This window comes from Lygodium microphyllum, chromosome 17 (genome assembly GCF_053477565.2).
Source record: "Lygodium microphyllum isolate KBCC chromosome 17, Lygodium_microphyllum_v1.1.10, whole genome shotgun sequence".
NCBI classification, from domain to species: Eukaryota; Viridiplantae; Streptophyta; class Polypodiopsida; order Schizaeales; family Lygodiaceae; genus Lygodium; species Lygodium microphyllum.
This window is the reverse complement of record NC_141151.1, coordinates 38,342,120-38,364,753: the sequence shown is the minus strand read 5'-3', so window position 1 is coordinate 38,364,753 and position 22,634 is coordinate 38,342,120. Positions and strand designations below refer to the sequence as shown.

The 22,634-nt window shown below is 37.6% G+C and overlaps 1 protein-coding gene across 2 annotated transcripts; it reads right to left on the bottom strand.

Moving 5' to 3' along the window:
• Positions 1-653: 653 nt before the first annotated feature.
• On the bottom strand, positions 654-7,666 carry LOC148021792 (abscisic acid 8'-hydroxylase 1-like). 2 transcript variants are annotated; one of them, XM_087696659.1, is made up of 10 exons: positions 7,159-7,666; positions 6,688-7,006; positions 5,831-5,980; positions 2,998-3,252; positions 2,677-2,766; positions 2,481-2,559; positions 1,657-1,763; positions 1,420-1,538; positions 1,151-1,237; positions 654-861 (listed from the first exon to the last, which is right to left on the bottom strand). In XM_087696659.1, exons 1-10 carry the CDS (start codon positions 7,548-7,550, stop codon positions 789-791), a joined length of 1,671 nt encoding a protein of 556 aa, XP_087552785.1. In that variant the 5' UTR covers positions 7,551-7,666; the 3' UTR covers positions 654-788. The 2 variants fall into 2 exon arrangements, with proteins under 2 accessions (XP_087552785.1, XP_087552786.1); XM_087696660.1 differs by lacking the exon at positions 2,998-3,252.
• Between the last annotated feature and the right edge of the window lie 14,968 nt (positions 7,667-22,634).

Below are 22,634 nucleotides of genomic sequence, written 5' to 3'. Positions count from 1 at the left end.
ACTGCTTGCAAGAATGAAGAGCAAGAGGTTTGGCAAGTATATAATGAAAGCTTTTTTATCAAAAGCCTTTTCAACTGAAACAAGGCTTTTAATCAAAGTGTAGGCAATATTTAACCATTTCTTAAAACAGTAACGTGTCACTGAAAAATACATTTGAATTTTTAGGGCCAATGTAAAACTCAACTTATTTGCATAAAATATGAATTTTGAATAACATAAAATACAACCTAGGCTATAACATAGTTTATTGCTATTATATGGTCAAGTATAAGAATCATCCATTTGAAAATGCATGATGGTTTTCAAAATCTACTCTCAAATCTCATGTTGATCCTATGAGACTCACAATTGAGAGCAATTCCTTTATCACCCCTAGGTCATGTTAAATTTATTAAAAATTGGTTAAATTTCCCTTTATAGAGGAGGATTTTACACTTTGGGCTCTTCATTGAAACCATGATTGCTCAATTTATTCCCCATAGGTAACTATGTGTAAAAAAATTTTTAAATGTACTCTAGCACTTTAAGATAAGTCATTAATCCTTTAAATTAACTAGCAAACAAAGCAATGCTATTTGTAATACTAGTACAAAATGAAAATGAATAAACACAAAATCCTAGCTATCACATATTAGAATAATATGAGATCATAATCTATTAGGATACCTTATGGACATCTAATACACCTTGTATCATGTTTGGATGCATTCTTTATGTAATATAATGCCTTTCCTATCAACTTGTGTCTTTATTTGCTTTCCAAAACACTCTTGTTGGGATCCTATAATCTAAATTTTATGCTCCTCCTTGGGATCACATCTATCACCTCTCCATTTACACTCAAAGAACGTTTTCATATCCCTGTCACATGGACATGATATCATGTGAGTAAAAAATAAGCTCCAAGTTAGTGGAATGAACTTCAAAGGTTTTTGTGCAGTCCTAAATTCACCATGTTGGATACTATTTGGGAATCAAAAGGAAAGCATTTAATTTTACATGTACCTATATTCCTCCCAAGTTGTTACTCTTAAAAGTAACTATCAATTATCTAATGTTGAAAACTAAGCTTGACATATACTTACTCTTTTTTTACACAAAATGTTAGTACAAACAATCTCACATTGTAAACAAGATTACATGTGTATACCTGCATTTTACATGTATTGGGAATCCTCCCTTTGGAATATGCATTGGTGCATAATCAGAACCTTCATCATTTTCGTGACTTTCCCACCTAAAATACCATTTGGAAAGCAATAATTCTAATTTTAATCGATTAGGCAAAAACAAATATTCAAAAGGTTAAAGCGTTCATGAAACTTAGAATACCATGTCTACATGTGACTATAATTAAGTAATCTTTATTGTACTTTTTGCAATACAATAGTTAGATCCATTAAAAGTTTAAAGCATTACCTATATTGCAAAACAAGGTGATGGATAAACACAAGAATCTCCAAATGTAATAACTCCCTCCCCATGCATACGTGTGGCCCACTTCCAAAAGGAGTGAAACTAAAGAGCTTGGGTTGAACCTTCATTGATATAATAGATTCTTATTAGAGGTTTTTTTATTTGTTGGGAATCCCTTGTTAACTAGAATCAATATTGGTATCTTGAACTCTTGATTTAAGAAAATGAAAAATGACTCACCCTAAACCTAGATGAATCAAATTCTTGTGGATGTGGAAAGTACTCTGGGTTCATGTGGTATGCTACATGTGCCACAATGACTCGCCATCCTTGTGGGAAAACATATCCTGTAGAAGATCCCCATCATTGTCATCATTATAGTTTTTATAAAAGTTTTTCTCATTAACTCGATAGTGAGTAAGTGAAAATTTAAAATCTATCAAACAAACTAGTGGATTGATGAGCAAAACCATTCTATATCATGTTTCCCCTGTGTGTGAACTTGCTTTCATTTTTCGATTGGAAAGGATGTATTGTAATTTGTATAATAGTAATATGTCTAAGACTACATTTATATCACTAATATGATTAAAATTTCTTAAAATGTTAAGCTCATGTGTTAAAAAATTCAACTTAAAAAGCTCGTAATTGGTACACAATTTTGTACCTCATGAATGAGTGAGTAATGGAATAAGTGCATGTGCTTGCATGCATGTGTGACAATTATGAATAGGATTTTTGTGGGATATGCATGTTCAAGCATGTGTATACATGTGTATGAATAGGCTCACAACAATGGTGTTCATTGTCTGAATTGTTACATGGAGGGAATGATGTAAGAGATTTGATATAACTACCTTTGACTGTAATACACCAAATAATTGTGCATACATTATTCCCACATGCATGCATGTATGCATGCACATGCATGTGTAGTGTGCACAGACATAAAGTGTGTACACCCATGTTTATAATTTTAGCATACATCCATGTGCATGCATGGTCAGCTAATGATTCCTCATAAATTTTGAATTATACAAGTTAATAGAATAAAGAATTTGTACCTTTATAAGGCACATCCTCAATGGCTTCTCTATATGAGAACTCCACCACATTAGCTATGCGTAACGTTTCCTTTATCACCTACATGGTTGTATACTAGTAGTCATATTATGGTAAAGTGAAACTTGATCAACCTTCAAGATCCCTAAAATGGTAAATCACACATTTTCATTCACTCTCTCTCCAAATAATCCGTACCCTTAATGTGAGTTGCATTTGCTCTTTGATATCATACCATTTGATGTTTTCGTCAAAGCTCTTCTTTCCACGAATCATTTCATGCTCTGTCTACACAATATAAAAAGAGGCAAAATTATCTTCATAAAGAGGATACTTTGGCAACATATAAAAAGTTATACCTAGTTAGTTGTGGTTCAATGAGAATTAATGGAGTTTGTCATTGAACAAACTGACATAATTCTAATATAAAATGATAGCTAAAACTATACACTATGAAGCATCAATGACCTTTCCTAAACCTAGTTAATCTTGATTCTAGATAATTGTCATTAGCCATACCTGAATCCTACCTAAAAGATCACGTTGCTCAGTGAGCATTTTGATGGTCCAACATAAGGTTGCAGCAGAGGTGTCATATGCTCCGTAGAGAAAAGTGAGGATGTTGTCGTGAATCTCTTCTAGTGTCAACTTATTTCCATCCTCATCTTCAATTGTCATCATGAGACCAAGTATACCTCCACCTTGAAGGCTATTATCTAAGCTTCTAAAGCTTATTATCTTGTCTAAAAGGGCACAAGCTTTTTGTCTACTCTCCTGCCAAGTTCATATAAATCTCTAGCAATGTGAAATTCAAAAGTGGATTCATGTGCATTCAAGCATAATGTAATAAAGAATCAACACAACACTATGCAAGAGAACATTTGCTATTTACTTAAGATAAAAATTTCATCATGACTTTGGTGTACTAAGAAACCTTTTTTGAACTATTTAAGGGTTTGTGGACATGGACTATACCATCAATGGAGATGGAAGGTTGCATTGAAAAAGTCCTATCGACAAAGAGTCCCATCTTCGTGAAAAAATATGATGTTCTTTATTCATTTCATGCACAAGTTTTCCATGATGACTTACTGTGACGATGGTTTTTAACCAAAAATTGAAGAAAAGATATTGGCATGACTAAATGAATCTTTAGGAAAGTGAGGAAAAAATGCCCTAGGCAACAACAAAATTTTTGAAGAAAGTATATGGCAATATTTTCTTGAGTAATGCAATGGTCATAAACTTCCCAAACCATAAATAGATGAGTCATTTGATCAACTCAAGGGAAAGATGTTTCACTAAGATTGATTTAGGAAAGTTTATATTTGCATTAAAAGCAGGTGAGGATGTGATCTACTAGGTTTTGAATGGGAGTTGCATAATCGCAATTTCTACTCATGCCTTTCGCATAAGCCCCTTTAATGAGACTAATGAATAATATTCCAAACTCTTACTTAAGCTACTATGTAGATTGGTCTTTAATGCTAGCATAACTTTATTTAGTAACACTTGAATAAATAAACATATTTGATAATCTATAAAGCATGTTTCAATTTGGGCTACTAGTCTAAACATAAGCTCTTTGCTATCATGATGAAAAATGGATTTCATAATGTTCATGAAAAAGTTGATATGCCCCTTTGGTATGGGGAATACAAATCTTCTAAAAAAGCTTTAGAATATCTAAGTTTTACAAAATATATTTTTAACCCCATGTAAATTGTCATTAACAATGATGGATTGTTTGCAAAAAAAAAAAAAAAAAACCTTTACTTGGGGCAAAACCCAACATAGTTTTGAAAGCTTTGGGAAATTATTAATTTGTCTTTAATGTCGCAAATTGTAGATCCTAACCAAGCATAGTGTGATTAAGATTGAACCCATGGATCTAGCACTAGTTGAGATTGTGTTGCAGATTTTCACTCAAGTTTTATATAAAAGTTACAACTTCTAATGTTAGATTGTATCAGTAAGGTTGAACCCATATATCCCACACTACTTGCAATTGATCAACAATCTACTTTTTGAGCACAATAGACTTGCTCTATGTTTAACGAGGACTTTTTAATGAGTATAACACTTGTTTTTCCTAATGTTAGACAGTTGTAAGTGCAAAGTATTTTCACTAGGTAGATTGTAGAGTATCCATTGTTGGTGTGGTGATGTTAAGATATCCAAGATTTTTTGTTGAGCAAGCAAGTGTCAACTCAAAAATATTTGTTAAACACATGAAAGTGGGTCAATTTGTTGAACATAACTCCTATCAAACAATATGAGGCTATAATCTCTAGGTGTGTTATTTACTATTTAGATGGTCAAGGTAGACTAACTTAAATGGGTTATTCCATCTTGAGCAAAATGAAAGAGGTAGCATGAGCCTTTGTTGAGAAATGTTACACATCGATGAAGATCAATTGACAATATTTTTTGAAATTGAAATAAGAAAGTTAATAGCTAGTTTGTTAGGAATTTATTTATTGTAAGACAGTGATCCATGTGGCCTCAAAATGATATGAAGATCTTGCATTGATAGACAGCCAAGAGTGAAATAAAGCTTCATAAGATGGGATAATTGGTGTGGCACCCAAAGCTTGTGCTAGTAAGCAATGAAAAAAATGAATGCAAAATCTTTAGTATGGTTATTTGTTTCTAATTGCCAGGCTTATGCACATCTCACTATATAAAGCTTTTGGCCATTGAAGTTTCTAACCATTTGTGCATTACCACTTGTCTCATGTGCCCTTCATTATGCGTCTCACTTATGGCACTTTTTGCATAGTCTCACTTTGTAAATTTTAGTCCTCAAACTCTATAGCACTAATGCAATGTTTTTTGGTACTCAAGTAATGCTATAGAAAAGTTTTGTCGTTGATTTTTGTCATAGTATCTATAGCCATTGTAGTTATCTATGTTTAGTTTTATCGTAGGCTAGTGTTTAAGTTTATTGACAAATTTGCACCTTTTGCAAATTTTGTTATATTTAATATCATGTTCATGATCACAACACTAAGGGTTGGTGTGCTGATTAAAATTGAACCACAATTGATGAAGAATCCAATCTTTGCCTATGTTGTAGGAAAAATAAAGATTTGACTCTTCCTTTAATTGATTACTAAGGTGAAAAAACTCTTTCTATGTCATTCTATATCAATGTATTAAGAATTTGATAGAATTTTACTTTCAAAAATATACATAGACACAAAACAATGGAACATCCTAATTTTCAAATATGTTAACTATGTTTCAATAAATCGATATACTCATGTGGCAATCACAAGAACATCCAATGGCCATAACTTAACATTTAATTTCACAAGACATTGACTTATAAGCTGATGTATAGAAGTACCTTAATGGCCTTGTAGTAGTTGGTGCCGGGAACATAAATAGGCAATGAGTTAACTCCACGAATTAGATCCTCACAAGCACTTGTTAGTTCCTCCTTCTCTTGTTGAGGTGCAGGTCCAATGATGAACTCCATGGCCACCTTAAAAACATACTAGTAGCTTCCAAGAAAACAAGATGAGATTACACTAAGAGTTTGCTCTTATCTCATATTAGGATGCATGATTCAAGAAAACACTCTACTTCGCAAGTCATAAATGCACTAGGAGTGGTTATGACATTTGTCAAGGAGGATAAAAGTGATATGGTTGATTTTTATCAAATCACATGAGAATATATCGAGTGTATCCACAATTGTCTCACATAGGTGTCACAAAGTATCAAAAGGAAGTTAAATTGTAGTGATCTACTAAGTATAATGATCTAGATACTTAATTTGACTACTGTGTTATAGACACATTGGACATTGTTATTGATATGGATGAGATTAGAAACAATGTTCGGTAAGACTTTACATAAAGGATTGTTGAGAGCAAGCATCAAGACCAAATAATGGTCTCACTTTCAAGCATCAAGACAAAAATGATGTTTTACTTTTCTGTGTCGCTTCATAGCTCAAAAGAAAACACTTATTTTGAGCCTCTATTGAGTGAACCATTTCATTGTTTTGGACATATGCCTAATATCTATCTATGCTTAGGGAACAAACCTGATAAAAATATCTATCTATGCTTAGGGAACAAACCTGATAAACACAATGCATCAAGCATCGTTTATATAGTTTTGTGGATGAGATATGCTTCTATAAAGCATAACAACATAAAGGTTACTGAGTAATTGGAGTAGGTGGATTATGAGAACCTTTTTGGCTTCTTCGAGAGTGTTGATGGTGCGACCCTCCCAGTGGCGCAAGGCATCGATGGCAATGGCCTCCACGGTTGGGATTGCTCGCTCAAGGGCATCGGGGAGGAGAGGGGTGTGGAGGATCTTGCGAAGGTTGGCATGGGCCTTGCCATGCTGATAGCCGAAGAAGCGACCTCCTAGCACTTGCTCGATCATGGGTAGCCCCCGCTGTCGAAACGAGTACGCTTGCTCCACCATCACAAATCGAGCAGCTTCAGGCCCTGCCACCACAATGGATGGGTGTCCGAATAGATGTGTCTTGAATACGTCTCCATATCTAGAATGCATGGTATGTGCCAAAGGCACAAGCAATTAGCGTGACCTAATCTATATATACTTCAGCTTCTCAGCAGGAAACAGAAAGATTAAGCATCGCTCGCTTTTCTATATATATGTATGTATATGAATTAAGCAAAGAGATTTCCTTACTGTTGTCGGCGAGAGAGCCAGAAGGTATGGCGCTTGGTTCTGTACGTGAAGGATTCGCCAAAGCGAGGTAGGCCCAGAGAGCCTGGCGGCAAAGCGAGACCTCGTGTATGTCGAGAGGAGCCGCCCATCAAGTACGAGTATTCGTGCCACCTCATCATCGTCGCCATCCTGCCCTTGATGTGATCCAGTACGGACTTATGATGATTGCCCATCCAATCATATGCAGCCACCAAGGTTGCAGTCGAGACGGCTGCCGCCGCCGCCCACACGAGCTGCGCCGCCTCCGATTGGCTGCCAGCGTCCGCGTCATCATGCCTCCGCCATCGCATTGATGACGGCGATATGATGATGATGACGACGAGGACGAGGACGAGGACGGCGACCATCGTCATCCTCGGATCAGATCATCGCACTGGACATCGTGCTCATCGTCTCGGCATCGACGCAGCCATCTGTCAGACCCATTATCATGTTTCTGTAAGCCACTTCAGCACGATCGTCCTCTCTCTCTCTCAGAGTATCCTTTCGCTGACGATCAGAAACTCGTGCCCGCTCATTGGCATCCATGGTATTAATGAGGCGCAATACATATTCATCAACCATCCTAGGAGGTGAGAAGACACTAAGGGCATTTTACAAGGTACAAACAAAGGGCATTACATTACAATATGATCTCATTGTGCTTGAGTATCTTATTTCGGAAACCAATGATAGAAAGGATGGGCTCAACCAACAAGCTATATATCCTCCACAAATGGACCTCCATCGAGCAACATCACGTGGTCAATGCATCAAGGTCATAAGCAACACGATCGCAAGAAAAAAAGTCAATAATAAATAACTTACTATAATATGAGTAGAATTATATATGTTTAAACCTTTCTTTCAAAATTCAAATGATCCTAATATTCTAACTTAAATAGGGCACTAGAAAATGCAATCACACATTTAAAACTACAAAATATATGGAATGGAAGATAACATTCAACACAATGATCTTTAATCATTTGTCATTAAACAAATATTGCAATTCTTAAGCATGTTAATGATTCAAGTGAGCAATACCAAACAAACTTTATATTTGTCCATATTAGCAAATCAATGAAGCTGAGTTTTGGTCAAAGCATATCCACCTCTGGATCATTATGTCCATCCAAAAGCCTTCTCTGGACTAAAGATGTAGGACATGGCACCTTGGATAAATCACTTTGAGAACACAGTAATTGGCTACCAATGGATAGATCGTTTTGAGAACATAGTTACTTACCATGGATGGATAGATAACTACTAGTTGCATGCAATTTGGATAGTATAAGAAGGAATTTCTATCACATGATAAGTAATTAGTACATCAAAATTTGATAATATTATGTTGAATTAATATAATGATAAAAGTATAATAATTAAGAATTCTACATAAGAAAATGTGATTGAAACTACATAAACTGATTATGGATTTTGCTAAACAAAATGTAATTGAGACTACATTTATAATAATGAAATAGTTTTAAAAATATAAAAATAACATAGTTCAATTTGTAATTAAATATAACCAATAATTATTTTGAATCGATCCTACTACAATGTTTGAGGCTATGAAATTGCATTGTATGCATGAATCATCCTAGAAACAGAGATAAGTTAAGGGATTCTCCATTGCCACCAAATGCGAAAGAGTTTAAGGAACTAGGTTTTCAGTGATGAGCACTATTGCAAGGCAAGAGTACAATGGTGTTGTGTGGGGAAATCTCTCATCTCCTATTGTGAACAGATATGCTTTTTTTGCTTGTTTTACTAAATTTGCACCTACAAGTTTCGTATGTTTTTGAAGGATTGAGTCTATGAATAGGCTAAAAAGTTGTATGCATATAGGGCTAAAAAAGGACAAAAAAAGCATGGGTTGTTGAGACAATAGCTAAGGGCATTACTGGCATGTTTGATGGGATGAACTTGTGGACACAATGGCTGAAATTTTGATAATGCCAAAAGCCTTCACAAAATAGCACATTATTTGTAGAAAAATTTATAAATATAGGCGTGAGTCATGATGGTATCATGAAGATCGTTCTTCTAATTCAAAATGCAATGACCCATATTGATCCATCTAGATTCACCATACATATTTGTATTTCTAATCCTAAATTTCTTATATTGAACACTCCTTCCACAAGCATTACTAGGTCCAAGCTACATCCCATTGTGAGATAGAATCTCAAGCTCTTGAAAGAATTGTGAAAACTCATGGATTTTGACTCGAAGTTGAGGCTATTTGATATGAAGTTAATCTTCTAAAATTAACGTCATTAGATTACATATTATAGTGGATTATGCTATTAGTCAAAGATTAATCTTGTTAGAGTAAAGAAGAACGTTCTAGGTTTTTTCCTCCCTTACACAAGATAGGATACTTGTAGCATATATACTAGTAGCATTCTAACTTACAATGGATACCGGCTACATTTATGATTGTAGGATTCCAACAATGTACAATATGGTCTAATTTACTAGTATAGTAAGGTTCAAATATATTTTTTGTATAACTCTCGTATGTTAAAAAATGCACTCAACCACACATGTCTACATAAGCTATTCCCATTTATAGCTAAATTTAAATAGAGCAGGAATTTAATCGTTTATATAACAAGATGTTTAATGATGCATTTAACCAAACGTTTAAAGACATTCAACAATGGTTTAAGCAGACATTTAACAATGTGCTTAAGCAAATTTTTATATAAGAGCTTAAGCAACTGCTCACATACAAAGATGTAGGTGTTTATGTAAGCATTTATACCAATATTGATATAGGTGTTCAAGTAGGCACGAACCTTTTAGAAATAGTAATGTTAGACAACATTTATGCAAATATTTAAACATGTGTTTATGAATGTGTTTATATCAATGTTTATGCAAGTGTAATTCTGTGAGAAATAGGGACCCTAAACAATGAACAACACCATGGATCTAAATAACCATGACACCAAACAATCTCTAAGTAACCAAAACAAATTTACATGAACCATAAATTTTTAAGGCATAGGAAGTGACGAACCTTGGATGTTTCAAGAAGAGGGTTCTTTCCATGTAATGAAAGCTCTCGGACCTTGGATGGCTTCTCTCTCTCTCTCTCTCTCTCCCCTTTGGTCAATTTTTAGTTTCTATATTTCCTAAATGTTGTATTTTTTTCTTTTTGAAATGCCTAAATTTGATGTAGTGAGAGCCACATAGTAGGGTCAATACAACCCCAAGGAGAGCACTAATGATTGCAAGTACCACTCAAGATTCACTAAGAAGACCCATCAACACCATTGATCTATACACCCTTCATTCCTTCCTCTTTAGGTATCCTTTAGTAGTGCTACAAGATTACATCATCTATTGGTACTATGTCATCATCCATGTCTTCAACTACCATCTTCTAGAGCACTACCAACAACATCTTCATCTCATCACAAAGACAACCACCACTCCTCCAATAGACTACTTCATCATGACCATCAACATTTAACATCTATGGTGGAAGCTCTAGCATGCTACCTTCAATGGTGAGCACCAAGGGAGTGGAAATCATCAAGAAAGAAGGTAATGTTAACCACAATTATGAAGGAAAAAGTTATAAAAGTTAAGGAAGAGTCACATTCAAAGTACCAAAATCTATTCTTGAAAGAAGGATGATTTTTTGGACTCTAGCATGTGATTTTGGATACTTTCAATTTATTCTATGTGCGATGTTATTGTTTTTATACTCTCTTTTGAGTGTTGAGCTCAATTCTATGAAAATTAGCCTCAAGTGTTGTCCCATACTTGAGGACCTAGTTAGGATAAAGTTACTTATGCATTGCTAAGCTTATGGTGACACATCATCTACTAAAGCCCAAAAGGTCCTATTCTTAATGTGCCTTGAGATAATGAAAGGAGGGAAAAAAGGGGCTAGGGACTAATCAACCAAGGCCACCAAATGAATCTATCTTAAGAACCCCTAGGTGCAATGACTGTACATCCATCTATCTAAGGTGGAGCATTTTTTCTATTTTCTATTTTTATTTTTCTTTTCTATTTTAATAAATTTAGTGTAATATAATTAGGTGTGCAATCTTACATAGATAAAGAGAAAAGTATAGAAGATTGGAATTATGATTGAAGATAGCAAAATTGGCTCTCAGAATGGTTGATACACTCAAATGTATACAACGAATACTAAACTAGGACAATTGAAGCACAAATCCTTATTGTTGGTAAGGTTGACAAAGAAGAACCATAGTTCTTGGTGAAGATGTATATTAATTTTGGAGTAAATTGCAACTTCTCTTGAGGAAGTGGATGACCATTGAATATGGGATTCAAGGTATATCTTACTTAAAGAAGTTATAACCTTGATATTGATAGTTCTCTCATGTCTTTGAGGATTTTCAAAGCTTTAGAGTGGTCTTGTATCATGATGTTTGCACATCTTAAGATCTTCAAGGAAAGCTTCTACTATTGATGTCACTTTCAAGCCTTGAGTTTTCTTCACCTATCATGAGCTTGCCACCTATTGTTATACATTTAGAAGTTTTGGATGTGTCTATGATCACACTCTTAGAAGGAGGTCATCAATCCTTTGGTGCTTCCTTTGCTATCCCTAGAGGATCTTTTTTCCTACCTTGAGTAGTAATACTAGACTATTGTTTTTGTTGTTGATTTCCTTTTTTCTCTTGCATGATAAAGGTTTCTTAGATTTGGGAAACTTTGAATGCTTGGATGGACTAGTTACTAACTTAGGCTTTTTGCTCTTGACATTACATGGTTTAACTATCCCTCTTTTATGACATTTTCTTTTAGATTGAGTGGCATTACAAGGATGATGTTTTTTATTTTCTCCTTTTGAGTTGATGATTTCTCAAAAATCTCGGATTTTCTCTTATGGATTGGTAATTTCAGAATGTTGTTGCACTCAATATTTGTAGGTTCAAGTGTCTCCTCCCAATAGGCAAGATTGGGCTTTTCAGTCACAAATTTGTCATATTTTTCCTTTTAAGTTATCTCGCTCTAGGGTTAATTCTATGTTTAGGTCTAGTTTTTCTTTTCATTGATTATGATGAAACTTGAGCTACGATCAGTGGAATTGGTTGTACATGCGATTTAGGTAACCAAATCTATCAATTTCTTCCATAGTATCCTTGAGCATGTAGTAGGGCTTTGGAAAACTAATCAAAGCCTTGTGCTAACTCTCCATTGATGCTTACAATTGTAAGCCCTTGGTCTCCTCTTCCTTATTGATGGAGTCATTTGATGTTTGGTTTTATTGGCCCTAGATGCCATTGTGTAATTGTTTGTAGCTTTATTTTTCTACTTTGGACTAGGAGGATTTCTATCTAGTGGTTCCATTCTCTCTCTTGGGCCTTATCCAACTCTTGAAGCACTTTCTTGTTGTTCTCACTAGGGCCAATATTTGACTCTGAGGTTGGTTCCTTGTCTTTTCCTTTAGAAGATGCATGTTGTCCTTTTCTAAATGCTATGATGAACTTGATGCCTATTAAGTTTAAATGAACCCATTGTGCTTCATAATCAGCATCGCATCTAGTCACATGCTGACAGTTCTTCCAATAAGGACTTCCTTTCCCACATATTCTCAATTTAGAAGCACATAGAACACGATTAGTATGCTTTTAATTTCTATGTGTAAGAATTACACAATGCAGACGAACATAATCTAAGAAAGAGATAGAGATAAAGAGTACACAATAGATAAGAGGAGAATTAGAAAATTTCTTTAGCTCCAAACAACTGATACAGAGATGGCTCTGTCCACCCGTGCACTTCCATAGTGAAACTTAGATGGCGATCTAGATAGAAGATAGGTGAAGAGCTTAAGGCTAGCTGGAACAACTATGACTGGGTGAAAGATGGATGATCGATGGCTGTGAAGGGGTTTAGCTTTTATAGCCCATGAAGGCGGTTAGGTCGGTATGATCGACCTACCATATGAACCTCCACTAGTCGGCCAGAGAATATTCCCTTTATTGTCGAGTCGGGGGTGTTGCACCCCTGGGATCCCCCAACCAGGGGCTACTTTCGTAGCCCCCTGACCCCAAAATAGGGGCCCCTTTCAACTCCCTTACCCCGCAACTCGATGCAATGTGCCTCGAGTTGCTACCAGCTTAACTACTCAGTCCAACCCAAAGATTAGACCCACAATGGTCACCTTTTTGCCATCAAGTTACATAGACCTCATCTGATATACAAGTCAGGACTCAACCAATGTCCGTGCTCACATTTGGCTTCTCCTCATAATGGGGGCCTTACAACTTTGAGCACCATGGATCATTGGTGGCACCTTATGAGGGTGGGACATTGAGCATATCTAACACCCCCCCTCAATGTCCACCCATAGGTGAACTATCTCCTTGGCTCAATGCCGAGTCTCTGAAGATGAACTTGAAGCAGATCCTTTGTAAGTGCTTTGGTGAAGATATCCACTCCATTCTCCTCTGTTGGGGACAATAGACCAGTTCCACTATCCCATCCTCCATCAAATCATGCACATAGTGATACTGGATCTCTATATGTTTGGTGCGTGCATGAAACACTAGATTTTTGGCAATGTTGATGGAACTTTGATTGTCACATCTCAGGACAGTTGGTTCTTCATCCTGCACTCCCATATGCCATAGGATCCTTCTCAACCATATTGCTTCACATGTAGCAAAACAAGATGCCTTGTACTCTGCTTCGGTAGAAGACAATGCCACTGTTGGCTGCTTCTTACTAATCCAAGTGAAAATTCCTGAACCCAAAGAGAAACAATAACCAGAAAATGACTTCCTGGAATCACTGTCTCCTGCCCAATCTGAGTCACAATTCCTCACAAGAGAAGTTCCGGAGTTGTATGTGATACCATAGTCAAGAGTTTCCTTCAAGTATCTGGGCACCCGCATCCCAGCCTTCCAATGACACTCATGAGGTTTGTTTGAGAACCTGCTCAAAACACCAACATCAAAACTAATATCTGGTCTAGTATTACACAAGTAGATCAGACTGCGGACCATCCTCTTGTACCTCCCAATGTTTGCCATTGTTGATGTATCCTCAACGGATAACTTTGCATTCACCTCCATAGGTGTAGCTATCTCCTTGCACTTGGTCATGCCTACTTCTTCTGAGAGATGAAGATCTTTCCTGGCTCTTGTCAGACTTCAATTCCCAAACAATAGTGCAGCAAGCCCAAGTCCGTCATTTTAAACTCAGAACTCAAAGCTTTTCGAGTTTGGTTGATCATATCTTCATAGTCACATATTATAAGAAGGTCGTCCACATATAGGACAATCGCTACAAACTTTTCAACATCCCTGCAAATATACAAGTTAGCATATGAGGCACATCTTTTGAAGTTTAAGCTTTAAAAAAACTTATCTTTGGTACCATGCTCTGGGGGGTTATTTTAGCCCATACAATGCCTTCTTCAGCTTACACACTTTGTTCTCAGAATGGGGGGCCTCAAACCTTGGTGGCTAAGCCACGTACACCTCCTCCTTGAGGTCACCATTTAAGAATGCTGACTTAACATCCATTTGGTAAACTAATCATTGCTTGTGGGTAGCCACTACAAGTACTGTGCGAATAGTGGCCATTCTGGCAGTTGGGGCAAATGACTCTTGAAAATCAAACCCTTCAACCTATGAAAATCATTGTGCAACCAGTCTAGCTTTGTACTTTTCTAAAGTACCATAAGCCTTGTACTTTACCTTACAGATCCACTTGGTGCCAATAACCTTCTGCTTTGCTGGCCGATCCACTAGCTCCCAAGTGTCATTCTTCATTATGCTGTCATACTCGGCTTGGATAGCTGACTTTCATGCTGGATTTGCAAGTGCTTCTTCTAAGTTAGTTGGCTCCTTTACTTCTCTCATAATCTCAGCCAATCAAGACCATATTGATTATGTGAGCAGAAGCCCTTCTTTGCTCCTCTATTCTCAAGGACCTCCTTGGTTCGTCTGCCTTCTCCTCAGCAGATGTGGGCATAGGATTATTGTGGTCATAGAGTTGCTTCACCCAATGTGGCAATGGCTTTTCTGGTGGGATGATGTTAGGTTGGTGAACTTTTTCCTCATCATGTGAAGATGATGCTTCCTCCTCCTTAAGGATAGGGACAGCTCTCGGGACAGGTTCATAGTGGACTACTTCTTCGCTTGATGATAAAGTGGAAGAACTTGCCTTTTCCTCCTCCACTGTATGTAGCTGCTCCTTGAACACCACATCACGGCTTGCGATGATCTTCTTTGCCTCTTGGTCATATAATTTGTAGGCCTTTTACTCATCACTATAATCCAAGAAGATACATTTTGTTCTTTTTGGTTGTAGCTTGTTTCTCTTCTCATCTAGAAGATGTGCATAACATTCACATCCAAAGATTTTGAAGTGTGAGACAGATGGTTTCTTACCAGTGTAAGCCCATGAGGTGCCTTGAGAGCCTTTGTGTAGCTTCGATTAAAATGTAGACTGTAGTATTAATAACTCTAGCCCAAAAATGGTTAGGTAATCCCTTTCCCTTTAGCATGCATCTTGCCATCTCCACAATGGTGCAATTCCTATGTTCCACAACACCATTCTGCTGAGGCGTGTGAGGCATCGTCAATTGACGCTTGATCCCTTTGCTCTTGCAAAATTCTTCAAACTCCTTTGAGTTGAACTCACCACCACCATATGTTCTAAATTTCTTCACACTTTTCCTTGTTTCATTCCCAACAAGTGTTAGCCATTCTTTAAACTTAACAAAAGCTTGAGCCTTATTACGAAGGAAGTACACCCACATCTTTCTACTATAGTCATCGACAATCAACATAAAATAAGAAGATCCCCCCAAGGCACGTGTAGGCATCTTTCCGCATAAGTTAACATGCACCAACTCTAGAGAAGCTTGTGCTCTATTCTTGCTTTCTTGTGGAAATGCATTTCTCTATTGCTTGCCCATTATACAAGCCTCACATGGTTCCTTCAATTCAGTCATTGCAGGTACGTGAGCAACCATACCTTGCTTGTACATCTCCTTCAGCAATGCAAATCCAATGTTTCCAAACCTTTCATGCCAAAGCTTACTTGTGCCCACTCCAATGGTGGCTGTAAGAGCACTTAGCTCATATAGGTTGTTCCTTCTTTCTCCTTTGCCAACAACTTTGCCACCATCACTGTCAAGAATTTCTGCACCTGTCTTCTTGAACCTCACTTCATGACCAAGATCAGTTATGGCAGCAAACTGATAATAGATTTCTCCTAATTTCGGGAAATGCAACACATTTGAAAGCTTTTTGACATCACCATTTGTAGCAATAAATGAAATAGTATCTGTGCTCGTAGTAGGGTATTTTGCATCATTTCCAACCGTCACAGTGATGGATTCTTGTAGAGGCTGCATAGAACTGTATAGACCTTTCTTGTTGGTCATGTGACGAGAGGCCCCACTATCCAACACCCATGAGTCAATGGTAGATTCTTCTTGCGCCAAGGAGCACACCTCCTCAATGGTCACCATGAATAACTCCAACTCCGCTTCAGTCGTATTGGCTGTCTTTTTCCCTTTACTTTTAAGGGTACCATTCTTTTCATCTGCCTTCTTGACACGACAATCTATGATTGCATGTCCTTTCTTCTTGCAATAGAAGCACTCTCCTTGAAACTTCTTCTTGCCGCCCTTCTTCTTTTTGTCACCATCATTTTTGGTGGAGGAACCACCTTTACCTTTTGCATTGGCAGAGAATGCAACATCTCCATTGTTGCTTCCTTCTCGGGCTCTCAGCCTCAACTCCTCCTCCAGCAATAATGCACAAAACTCCTCAAAACTCAAAGCTTGAGGTCTCACCTGAGTATTAAGGGCAGTTACTAGTCCATCAAACTTTTGTGGATAAATCCGAAGACTCCTCCAAGCTAGCTCCTCGCTAGTCTTTTGTATCCCAGCACCAGCCATCTGGTCGCATAGATTCTTAATCCGAGTGATGAATGCTTTAGCTATCTCTCCTTCAACAAACTTCTTCGCTACTAGTTGATTCTCTAAGTTTTGAATCCTTGTTTGGTTTCGTGTTTCATACTGACTCCTCAGTACATTCCAAGCCTCTAATGCTTTGGTTGTATGCTGAATTAAAGTTAGAACACAGTCAGAACAGCTTGTAACTAAGGCACACAATGGATCTGCATTCCTTCGTTTCCAAGCTCATAGAAGATATGCATTTGGAGGAATCATCACATTAGGATTTGATGGGTCGGGGGTAGGCTATGGTTCTATGTCAGTCCCCAGCACAGTCTCCAAAATCTCATAAGAATCAAGGATAGTTGTAACTTTGAACTTCCACAAGGTATAGTTTGTACCATCTAACTTGCCTTCGTTGAAGGTTGGTGGATGAATTCTCAATGTTTGAATAGCTGATACAGCAACATCACCTCCTGCACCGCTTCCTTACGTGCTAGAACCGCTTCCGAAAGATGACATTGTTCCTCTTTGCTGTTGAAGCCTTTGCCTCTTGTGCACTCTTCGATCCCTAGAGCTCCCTGGGCTCTGATACCATGTAAAAATTACACAGCGCAGTGAATAGAATCTGAGAAAGAGATAGAGATAGAGAGTACACAACAGATAAGAGGAGAATCAGAAAATTTCTTTAGCTCCAAATGACTGATATAGAGACGGCTCTGTCCACCCGTGCACTTCCATAGTGAAGCTTAGATGGCGATCTAGACAGAAGATAGGTGAAGAGCTTAAGGCTAGCTGGAACAACTTTGACTGGGTGAAAGATGGATGATCGATGGCTGTGAAGGGGTTTAGCTTTTATAGCCCGTGAAGGCAGTTAGGTTGGCATGCCCGACCTACCATATGAGCCTCCACTAGTTAGCCAGGGAATATTCCAAGGAATATTCCCTTTACCGTCGAGTCGAGGGCGCTGCCCTCCTCGGATCCCCTAGCCAGGGGCTACTTCCGCGGACCTCAGACCCCAAAATAGGGGTCCCTTTTAACTCCCTTACCCCGCAACTCGATGTAATGTGCCTCGAGTTGCTATCAGCTTAACTACTCAGTCTAACCCAAAGATTAGACCCACAATGGTCACCTTTTTGCCATCCAGTCACACAGACCTCATCTAATGTACAAGTTAGGACTCAAGCAATGTCCGGGCTCACATTTGGCTTCTCCTCATAATGGGGGCCTTACAACTTTGAGCACCATGGATCATTGGTGGCACCTTATGAGGGTGGGGCATTGAGCATATCTAACATTGTGATCATGAAAATTGTGTATTTTTTAGGAGGGAATATGGGGACTCTCGATAAGATTTGATAGCTACATTTCTTGGCACAATTATAGGTTATCTAATCTCAATCCATGCACTATGGGTCAGAATATTGAAATATGAACCTTTCTAAATAAAGCATTAGTGATGTGCTCTCTTTTAGCAATGAGTTTAACCTTAAGGCGTGCAAAAGGTATTAGGTCAAGGTGCTAATGGATGCCTTGTGTTAGGACAATCTTGATACATGTGAGTGATGCATGATCCACACTCAATGCATGTTAGGTCAACCTTTGTGATGAGTATGTTTGTCTCCATCTTATCCACTAGAACTTGATTTGTTTCTTGGTTTACTGGCTCTATCATCTAGTGAGTTGCAGATGGGAATGTTTTCACATCCTTGTTGACTCTTAAGTGTTTAGGACTTGTGGACCTTTTAGTTTGGCTTGTTGTGTAAGCACATCAACAAAAGGTATCAAGCTCTCATAACCATATGAAACTCTTCAAGAATCTTCTTGCAAACTCATGTTCTTTATGTGTCCTTGATTTCCTTTATTTTCACCCTTGCAAGGATTTTGGCCTCTCTCTCTCTCTCTCTCTCTCTCTCTCTCTCTCTCTCTCTCTCTCTCTCTCTCTCTCTCTCTCTCTCTCTCTCTCTCTCTCTCTCTCTCTCTCTCTCTCTCTCTCTCTCTCCCATGTGTCTCTTCAACAGTTTCTTAAATACCGAAATTTTCACAATTGTACAAATATGTGTGGGTATTCCAATTATGATCATGTGTGTATGTCAAATAATTGTCAATAGCTCTATCTCTTAGTGTTCATGTATTTTGTAACACATCACACTCATAGAAACTTATCCTAGCTACAAAAGAATCATAGATAAACTAAGAAAAAATGTACAAGGACACTATGAGAGTAATCGCTACATATGAATCCCAAAATGAATCTCTCGTACTCACTACAATCACCAAAAGAAGCCTCATAAATTGTAGCCTAGATGCACCTATTTAGCTCAACAACCTAAAGCCTATGTCAACAAGACTATACCTCTATAAGCCATCGAGGTATATGAACCCAAAGCCACTCAACACGTAACTACTTCTACAAGTTCCTGTTAAAAGTTCACCAACCATCTTGACCCTACCTTCATCATTGCATGTAACATTGTAACCGTCTTTTGGTTCTAGTCAAATTGCTAGAGCAAGCCCCAATGCCGTATGAACCTTACTATTCTTTGACATCAACACATGCATAGATAGAGTGGCCATGATTTGACTACACCTACGTGCCACACTCTTCTCATCCTACTGTGTGGCAATGCTAGAAGACATGATGGATAGCTAGTTTGCCTTTTGTACCTACCTATTCTATTTAGAGTCCTCCATCAAGCTATGAGAAGCAATAAAAAACTATATGTTTAGCAAGGGATGTCTTACTCACACCTTGGAACCAATCCAAGAGGAATAAAATTACCACAAAAAGAGAGGAATTTTAACAAAAGAGAGCAAATTATTCCCTGTAGATAGGTGTACTACACAATTATTGTACATAGGGTCCTCAAGTTAGGCATGTCCAATGGCCTCAATCAATTTTCTCTGCTTCTTTTCCCCATAACACAATCTTAGGACACATCAAGGGCAAGATAGCCTAGGCTCTCTTGAGCAACCTATCACCTTGAGGCTTGCACCACACAATAAAACCATACACTAATTAGGTCCTTAGGTGTGGGATAATTCCCCAAGCTTGCTTAAAGCTCAGCCCATCTCCCATGTACACTACTTACATGATTACTCCCATTGCACAATAAGATAGGCATAGCCCTAGGGAGAGCACTCTGGTTACAGGCTTGTTGAAGACAAAAGGAGCATCCAATGAGATAAGTCTGCCTAGCCTTTGCATAACAACTCTGCATCCATAAGGCCATCTTCCACCTCCTTGACTATGATTTCTAGAGTTGCAACTACACCCTCACCCACCATCAAGAATGACTATCATCTCCCTAAAAGAACCACCTCATCATGATCATCCCTTGCGTTAAGTTCTACACTACTACATGTCATGTGATCATCACATATCTAAGAGGGGATATTCTTAACCCATTATGGAGCAAGTGGAGTAAGAAAAAGAAAGAAGGGATCACCAATAAAAGTTGAATAATATTTTTCATTACAAGTGATACAATGTCATCCAAGAAAAAAATTGTAATGGTTTCTTCAAAAGATATTGTGGTCAAAGTTAGATTCAATGCCTTGAAAATTGTAAATTTTTTAGTTTGGAGTTGAGGCAACTGATTTTCCAAGCTTTGTTGGCTGTTTTTAATCAGATTTTCCAGTATCAAGCAGTCCTTTTGTGATCAGCTATGATCCCAAAATGCATGTAATATAAAGGCCAGCCAAAGGACACAAGGGTGTGCTAGATACCCAAAAAGGGTAGAAATCATAGAGGTTGTGCATAAAAGAGATGGAAGAGGAGGAAACAAGATACTTGTATGCATTCAAGCTTGTGGTCTCCTTATTCTTGCATACCCTTTCATGCTATTGTGAGATTAAAGGAGAGGGAGAGAGTGAGTGTGAGAGTGAGGGACTTAGTTGAGAGAAGCCTTTTCTATTCCTCTTCTCCCATTATTTTTTAAAGCAAGGTTGGAGTGTGTAAGAGCTAGAGTTGAGAGGGAATGAGGGATGTATCGAGAAGCTCATTTTCATCTAATTTCACCCTTCTTCATATTTTCCTCTCTATATCTTGTGTAAAGGCAAAGATGAGGACATGGAGCAATCAAGGAGCATTGTGTGGATTATGGAGGATCCTTGCCAAGGTGTTAGGACTACAATAAAAAAAGTTGGTAAGTATGTTTCCTACACTCATGCCTCAAGTGATTCTATTACATGTGCAATAGATAGGAGGTTGTCTTGCATGTCAATTAGCTAGGTGAGAGATAGTTGTGATTGTGTATGACATGCCCTTGAATTGATAAGGGTGTATCTAATGGTTCCATGTTGAGCTTGTGGAGTGCAATACAATGATAATGAAGGAGAGTGACATATCATATGTGAGGGAGCTACTTATTGCATGTGAATGCAATGCACAAACCATGTCATCCTTTACTTGGTTAGTTTAGATAGGGGCATTGGTTTGAGGGAATTCAATTGGACAAAAAAAGCATGTAGATTGATTGATGGATGTTTTCTCATCTTAATCAAATGTATTCCTTTGTTGGTGGGTAGTGGATTCACCTACTAACATTTGCCTAGCTTCTACCTTGGAATTGGCTTCAGATTAATTTCCTCTTTGACTCATTTTTGTGCTTGTCAAATAGAAAAATGAATGAGAGAGCCTCCTCCATTTAAGCTAGATGTTTCATTTCCCCATTACAATGCTTCAAAGTGCAATGTGGTGGAGGCATGTATGAGAATTGATGTCTCAAGAGATCCGAGAGTGGTTTGGGATTCAAAAATCTATGTCATACTTAATATGCATGCAAGTCTTATGGTAGAGAGCAAGCTCAACAAAGGAGAGAGGCTATCTTGGTGGCTACAAATATTTTTAGGGATATTCTTTTTGCTATTGTGCATTTTATGCCTAATGATGTGATTATGCATAACCTCATGCATGAGATTGAGACTTACCTAGAAAATAAAGAAGAGTTTAGAGTCTTGGGTGCAAGCATTCATCCTCAACTACATTGGCTTAGAGTGGGAACTTCTCAACCTCCACTTTCTTTGAAGTAGTAAGAAAGAAGAGATTGTAGGACAAAATCATGGAGGTGACAGATGAAGGCGGTGTTTTTCATAAGGGAGACAAGGAGGTGGGTTTGGCATTCAACTCCTTACCAAAATTTGTTGGACATCAGCATGTTGTAGATGATTTGTATTATGGTTGATCTTTGAAATCTTGGAAATGGATAAGCTCTCTATCCATGAGAGGTTACCATCCTAGATCTCCCCTTTCAAAGGATGATATAAAGTTTGTGGTAGGAAAAATGAACAAGAAAAATCTCTCTGCCTTGATGATTTATTGATGGAGTTTTTCCAAGAGTCCTAGGACCTTTGTGCCAAAGACTTAACTTGCACGGTGAATAAGAAATCATGCCATTTTATAAGGCTTGCCAAAGACTTAAGTTGCATGGTGAATAGGAAATCATTGTATAATAAATCTCATTTAGAAACATTTAAGATGACATTCTTGTAAGGACTAGATGCTTATTACCTTGCCAATGTATACTATAAAATCTTG

Coding starts and splice junctions, on each gene's coding strand:
- LOC148021792 (XM_087696659.1), bottom strand. CDS start 7,550: ATGACGATGGTCGCCGTCCTCGTCCTCGTCCTCGTCGTCATCATCATC. Junction 1,539..1,656: donor TTGATTCATCTAGGTTTAGG/GTGAGTCATTTT, acceptor ATATCAATGAAG/GTTCAACCCAAGCTCTTTAG. Junction 862..1,150: donor CCAATACATGTAAAATGCAG/GTATACACATGT, acceptor TCCATGTGACAG/GGATATGAAAACGTTCTTTG.